Source organism: Acanthisitta chloris, unplaced genomic scaffold (genome assembly GCF_000695815.1).
Source record: "Acanthisitta chloris isolate BGI_N310 unplaced genomic scaffold, ASM69581v1 scaffold8540, whole genome shotgun sequence".
Classification (NCBI taxonomy): Eukaryota; Metazoa; Chordata; class Aves; order Passeriformes; family Acanthisittidae; genus Acanthisitta; species Acanthisitta chloris.
Genome location: NW_008653322.1, coordinates 117,754 through 125,225, shown reverse-complemented (window position 1 = coordinate 125,225; position 7,472 = coordinate 117,754). Strand labels below are relative to the sequence as shown.

Sequence of the window (7,472 nt, the reverse complement as noted above, 5' to 3'; positions counted from 1 at the left end):
CTCCCACATCACCTGACCCTACTTCTACTGGGTATACACCATCCTTTTATGTCTCACCTCCAAAAAGAAGATTTCTAGTCAGCCAAGCTGGCCTTCTGCCCCATCTGCTGGATTTCCAACAATTAGGAACTGCCTATTCATGTGCCCTTATGTGCAAATGGCACAGGTCATTGTGGGAAGATTGGAGGGATACTTCCTAGTCATGTCCTATTTCAACAGACATGCTATATGTATAAGGTGGGTTGATTTTTGGTTTTTTTTGTAATGTCTGCATACTTTGTAGTAATCTTAACTGCTGTTTTAGAAACTAACTCAGCTGGGGAGTTGTAGATGCCTTAGTGTTTGCATTTGTGCTATTAATTTTATTTTTTTTTAGTCTGTGAAATAATGCTATGTTTTCAGTTGTTTCTTTACCTGAATTATCAAGATAAAGCATTTTCATGCACCTATTAGACTTACAGCCTCCTGGGGCCCATGGGCTCAGGGTCTATTGGATGCACAGCTGTGGCTGATATGAGAAGGATTTGCAGAACTGGTGTAAGGCAACACTGAAACAGTTGGAAGTGGCCCCTCTTTAGCTCCACATTGCACTTTGGTTACTCAAAGTGTTTCTCCACCTCACTGTGTGCAATAGCTTTTCCTGTGGTACCACAGAAACAGTGGAGCCTCAAAAAGCTGTATGGATCTAAGGGGCCAGCTGGTTCTGCACTCCCTCAGTTGGCTTTATCAGTAGAAATTCCTTCCTTGCTGATCGAATGACCGAGGGAAAATTATCTCTTTTTAAAACAGTTCACATTTCTTCGGATTCAGTTTCAAATTGGCATTCTTAAGCTTATCACAGACCATTTGTAAATGCACTGGTTCCTGACCGAAAGATTTAGCATGTACCAGATTTGTTATCCGTCTAGGGCAAACAGTCTGAAAGAGGCACATGCCATACCATACATTCTCCATAAGCCATTTAAAAGTAGCGAGAGCACTTCATAATCTAGAGAACATTATTTAAAATTGACAGAACCTTTACCCTACCATAAAAGCAGCTGCCTCCTGCAGATTTTGGACTTACTTCCATGTTCACCTACCCACTTAAGATCAGTGCAGAAATCCAGCTAACCTTTCTGTAACATCCAAACTATCTAAACACTAGTCAAAAGTCTCTCTGATCCAGTGTGGCTCAGGCACAAAAGCTGTACTTGGTCCTACCTTCCTGAACAGAACTAGAATCAAATGACAAATGGTAATTGCTTGGTTCACTATTTAAATCCCCTTCTCTCCCCCATTCACTCAGGGTCATGAGCCCAGTAGTTGTTTGGGCTTGTCCTTGGCTTCTCATTCTCTCTCCGCCTCAGTGCTATGTTTTGGTGCTCCTTCTCTAATTGACCTTTTTTATTTTTTTCTACTATGGTGATACACAATGCTACCAATATATGTCTTGTCTGGAACAATAGTATGTCCATGTGATTTGGATGAAGGCTGTTTTAGCTATAGCTTTCCAGCATGATAGGAGATATTCATTAGTTGTTACATTTCCTTGATGAAAGCCTACTACTGTAGCTGACAATGTTGGCCAGCCTGGTCCTGCTCGATGGTAGTAGGGGCTACATGGAAAAAAGGATAGAAATCTCTGAAAGTAACTACTTAATCTTGTATCATTCCTATAATACTCATACATTTTCTTCTACAGCAAAATTAGTGGCAAAAGTGTATGAGTAATTAGACAATCAATTCTTTTTGCCAAATATCATTACATTGTCTCTGAAAGGGAAAACAACTGAGCTATGTGACTGAACATCTTCGGACCGGTTTTGCATTGTTGGACATCATGACCAGCTGGAGTAAAAAACTTTCAATTAAAACATATTGACAGTACACGGAGGTGATTGTACTGTTTTATAGTCACAGTGATACAATGTTCTGATAGTATTACAGTGTGATGCTACCAAACTAGTTTGTGACCTTGAAACCCTGTTGTTGTTTGGCTTCTACTCCTTCAATTCACTCATTGAAACTGTTAAATAGTTAAGGTGAGTTGTCACATTGACACTGAGCAGGCAGCTGCCCAAGCCCAGTCTGTTCCCCGAGTGCTGCTGGTAGTTTGGGTGTGGGCAGCTGCTTCATTTTGACTGTCCTCTATGCATGAATCTGAACAAGAAAAACTGGAAAAAATTGCCTGGCCCCTTGCCACCTTCCCACCTTAAAGGGCAGCTGGTATCTCTAGCAAGTTGTAACCACTGTTGGTCAGAATTGTATCAGGTTTTGTTTGCAGCAGGCAAATGACTGACATATTCCTTTGACACGTCTTGTGGTTTAACCTCAGCTGGCAACTCAGCCCCACATGGCTGCTCACTCACACCCCCTTGGTGAGATGGGAGAAAGAATAGAAAAAGTAGAACTGAGAAAACTTGTGGGTTGAGATAAAAACAGTAAATAGACAAAGCAAAAGCTGTGCATGCAAGCAAAGCAAAACAAGGAATTCCTTCACCATCTACTATGGGCAGGCAGGTGTTCCTCCATCCGCAGGAGAGCAGGGCTCCCTTATGCATGACAGTTACTTGGGAACACAAATGCCACCATTCCAAATGCCCTTCCCCCTTCCCTCTTCTCCCTCCCAGCTCTATATGCTAAGCAGGATGCTGTATGGTATGGATCATCCCCTGGGTGAGCTGGGGATAGCTGTTCCAGCTGTTTTCCTCCCAGTTTGTGCACCCCTAACCTCCTCACTGGTGGGGTGGAGTGAGAGGGAGAAAAGGTCTTGATGCTCTGTAAGCACGCTCAGCAGAAATGAAAACATCCCTGTTTTATCAACACTGTTTCCAGTACAAATCCAAAACATAGCCCACACCAGTTACTGTGAAGAAAATTAACTCTATCCCAGCCAAAACCAGTACAACAGAACAACTGACTTGGTCACTAGACTTGTCTGGGCTTGTCACAGCTATTTGGGTGTCTAGGAAGAGACCCAAATCTTGAATCTCCTGGGGTGGGGTAAAGTGTTTCCATCTGGGACTATATAAGCATCTCTCTTCTGCCTTACCAAGGCCCAGAGTACCCCAGACCTTCTGTACCTTAAAGGCATCTCCTCTTCCCTTTGAATAGCACTGCAGGATGAAGGGAAGTGCTTTTCCATGCTTCCATCCCCCTCTGCCACTGCAGATTTTCCTGACAGCTGTGCCTATCTCTCCCAGGACTACCTACTGTGAGATGCTCTGTGATCCTGCTCCCAGGGCATCTGGACAGACACCAGCTCTTGCTGGTTGTGCTCTGCTGCACCTTTCCACTCAGGAGACCAGGCAGAGGGCAAGGAGGTGCTCACATCTGCTGCCTATACAGTGTCAGGACACAGCACATGGAAATCTGGGAGCTCCAAAAAACACCCCAGCTTCGGAGGGACAGGAAAAGTAGACTTGTTGCCTTCTCCAGAATCACAATGGCAGAGGAACTTGGGATTGAGTGTTCTTTCTCTGCTGTCTGTACTTCTGCAACAGACTGAATTGCAGCACTGGTACTCATCTGCTGCCTCTGATTGCAATTGCCATTTTTTTTGTGTGTTTTGTCAGAGGAGATAATAGATTTTTCCCCCTCAAAAGTCAATGAAGCTATATGTATGGCATAGCTGGGCTATGTAGCAGCTGCTTTTCTGTATGTCTGACCGTTTTATCACTTCATTAGAAAGAGACTGAGATTTCAGGTTGATTTTTTAATTTTATTTCTTTCATAAGAAAAGAGACTGTAGGTAAAGTATGTCTTGTTTGCAGTATCACCTGCCACAAGTTCTTTTTTTTTTGAGAAGACTTAGAAATAAGACAAAAATAACCAAGACAACCACTACCATACATAAGCTACAGAATCCCAACTAATAACATTGAAAAAGAAGCTGATGATCTTGATCCCTTGTGTACTGCTAGTTAACTTCAAAAATCAATGGAGAGGAAGGCGTAATTGGCCTCTCTGTAGTATCAAAAAACACACCTAAATCCCAAATGTAGATTTTTACAGCTATAAATATAGTGGATAATTTTCAAACAATGTTAAAATTACTGCTTAATTCCCTTTCCTTCAGGAGAAAGCTCCTATGAGGGGCACTTGGAAAGGAATCCCTGAGTGTACTGGATATAGTTATGTGCGAACCAAGAAGTAGATTTTCAGAGTGGTATGCAGAAGGAGTGAGACCATAGCAATTGGTGAGGACCCCAGTTCTGCCATCACTTCTGCACTGAGTAACTTTAAGCATTTGTCCTGTTTGTTCAGGCAAATTCAGCTCTCAAAATATAAAGCTATTCCTGCTAAGCAACTGCTCAAACACTGATCTGGCAGTGGTCTCCTGAGTGTTTGTAGAAAAAAATACTAGGCCTTGGTTCTAGGTGAGAAATCCACATTGCTAAATATCTTTGAATATCTGAGTGCCTGGTCTTTTCAATAAAGTAAGTCTTGCTGTGCTTTTAGCCATGTCTGTATTTCCTCCTTGTTTTCTTTAAGCCATTCAATGTTGCTCTTCACCTGTTCAAGAGACTGACTCCTGGGTGATTCTCCTGCCCCAGCATTAGGATATTTTTCAAAGAAATTTTCCATCTGGAAAAGAGGTAAAGAATTGATGTGAAGTAAATAATGCTGCTATTGGGCAAGTAGCTTTTCACAGGGAGATGGTCAAGGGTAATTTTGGCTCGGAGAGATATTCAAGCTCATGCTAGTAGCACTGGAATAGTTTTAGAGTAACTCCTATTGCTTTACACATTTAGAGGATAAAAAGTTTAGTTTCCTGGCCAGAAGATTGTTAAATATATTGACTTAAACCCAAGAGAAGTGCTGCCACCATACCTGCCAAAGTTGGAGCTCAGTGTTGAAGGTTTGGGAAATAGTTACTATTCGACCAAAGGTTCTGTCATTGATAGTGAATCTAGAAAAACAATTTAATAAGTTATGTTTGATGCAAAACTGTTAAAAAAGAAAAGGCACAAATAAGTATATAAAGCTTAAATTTCTAATTGTGCTGTAATAAAACAGACTCAAATTTCAGTGTTTTTGGAAATACTTGAAAAATAGTAGGCCTATACAATATTTGTGCTGTTCTCAAATATGCCTACTAATGGAGTGATCTCTCATGGTGATTTTTTATTTTTAATGTAATGACTTATTGTCCCAAGATGGAAACTGGACAAATACTGTCCAATTCCCAGCCCTAGGCTTTCAGGTTGCTTCTGTGCCCTTACCAAGAACTTAGAAAGGAGACAGAAGGAGAGAGAAGTCACTCAAACAGGGAGGAGCAAAGCTAAAGGTTTGCTTTTACTGCCACTGCTTGTCTGTATGTCTGCTGCTTGCTGCTACCATTAGAAGAAAAATAAAAAATCAAATTCTATACACTGTCTTTTTATGAAATCAGTAGCAAGAGTGGAGAAATGACAGACAAATTTCCATGCAAATACCAGATTTCTATGGCCGTGGCAGAACTTTTGATACTTCTTAATCACCATTTACTGGTAGTCATCATTTAGGGTAAGAATGGTTTTCAAGTTAGCAGCAAAGCACTTTTTCACAGCAGATGGATATAATTGTGTTGAATATGTTTTAAGTTTTCATTTTGCAAAGGCCAGTGATTATAGCTGTATAGTGAAAGCACAGAAAATCATGGCATATAACAAGATTTACAGATGGATGTGGTTTCCAATAAATTCATTGGAGTACCTGTCAATTAAGTACTGCCAGTTCAGTCGTATCCAGTCCCAGGCCATTGTTTTCCCATAGGTGTTATATGAGATGTATCTCAGGACTGTGAACACATCTTGGCTTTTGATGAGGCTGGTGTTGTAAATATATTTCAGATACCTAAGGGAAATGCCATGAGAATCAATGAGAGCCATTTCCAAACAGGAATATTATTTTTTCCTACAGCATTTTAAGGGCAAAGTTCACTGATCATGTGTCAAGAGATAATTGCATTGAAAAAATCTAAACAGAATCTCTTTAGAAAGTAACTAGGGTTTATGTCTCTACTTGAAAATAGTCAAACCCTGTTATTATTCCTATATTTCAATCAAGTAGGGAAAACAGAATTGGATCAGTCAGTAGTTCAGCCTGTTTGGGCAGCCAAGCACCAAAAAAAGGACTAGTCCAGGCTACAAGGATATTACAGGGAACATGAGTACATGCACAGGTGGCTTGCTCACGCTGACACCTGTGCTGTTTGTTCAGGAACTTTTCTCCGGACAAAATTAAAATTAATTTGGGCAGAGCATGCCTGAAAGTGCTGCAGTTTTAATTCCAGTTACAGCACAAGTGGTTTTGACTGACAGAGTGGAGGGATCCCTCAGCATGCATGTTTGCAGAGAGATGATCAGCATGGTCATGGCTGCACAGCAGCAGCTGCAGAAGAACAACCTTTTAAACTCTTGTGTTCTGGGATTAAGCATTGTCTTGGGTTTTTATATATAAGAGGCACAATTTTGTTTAATCTGTTTACTCTTTTCCCCTTGCTTTTTATTTTAACAGTAAATTAAGAGACATGTTTCCCTGCTTTAGAGGGGATTTTTTATTTTCTGCAAATATAGGCTGACCTAGCTAATCATGTCAGCTGTCAGTTATTGAATGACTTTAGATCGTGGCTGTTGTGGTCACAAGAATTTAGGAATACAGATGCCTCCTATCACTATTTTAATTACTCTAACTCTTATATTTACTTTTCCTGAACCTCTTATACTTCCTTGTTTCATCTTGTTTAAACTTGGAACTCTTCCAGGCAGAGACTGCTCCATTTTATGATGTTTAGATAGGGCTCCAACGAAGTGGTGAATGGCCCTGGTGAAGGTGTTTGCCTGTATCTCTGCTGCATGATACAATTACATGCAAAGTTATCAGATGAGCTTAAAGTAGCTGGTGTGCCTATGCCAAGCAACAGCCTGGTGAGATGCTTGCCCAGTCTGACAGCTGGACTGACCTGGGGCATGAATGCATAATTTTTAGTTCTAGCTCAGGTACCTCTGCACAGCACTTTAGGGAGCACTGCAATGCCATCATAGGACTGTTAGCAACAATTGCTCAGGGTTGTTTGCTTAATTTTGGCATCTAGTCTGAGCAAAATCCCTCTGGAGCCAACGGAGGGTGACTGACAACACCCAAAAGCAATTCTTCCCATTGATTTTAAGTCCCTTTCCTGGTTTGGGATAAACAGTGCTCTGGAGGTTCTGCCTCCCTTCACTGATTATAGAGGAAACAGATGACTAATTTTCTCCTGATGCTTAACTATTGGGCAGCTAAAATTGCACAGCATGAAAGGCACTATTGGAAGAGCTGAAGGCTGTTGCTTGTGTGCAGGAACCACCATGTGTTCAATATCTTTCCACTGAAGGAGCAAGGATTTTATTCTGCTGTAGTATAATCTCAGAGAGGGGTGTTAGATAACTGGTCTTGAAAATGTGTTGCATTCCTCATGCTGTAATCTGACAAAAATGACAGCACAGCAGAGAGGATAGAGGAATGAG

The 7,472-nt window shown here is 41.1% G+C and overlaps 1 protein-coding gene across 1 annotated transcript in view; it reads right to left on the bottom strand.

Annotated features, from left to right (window-relative positions):
- Positions 1–4,413: 4,413 nt before the first annotated feature.
- Positions 4,414–7,472, bottom strand: part of ENPEP (glutamyl aminopeptidase (aminopeptidase A)) — a 34,943-nt gene continuing 31,884 nt past the window's right edge. Inside the window, exons 18-20 of the mRNA XM_009080520.1 lie at positions 5,680–5,820; positions 4,816–4,894; positions 4,414–4,569 (exon numbers count right to left, since the gene is read on the bottom strand). Coding sequence (XP_009078768.1) covers positions 4,414–4,569; positions 4,816–4,894; positions 5,680–5,820 — 376 coding nt within the window. The remainder of the gene's footprint in view (positions 4,570–4,815; positions 4,895–5,679; positions 5,821–7,472) is intronic.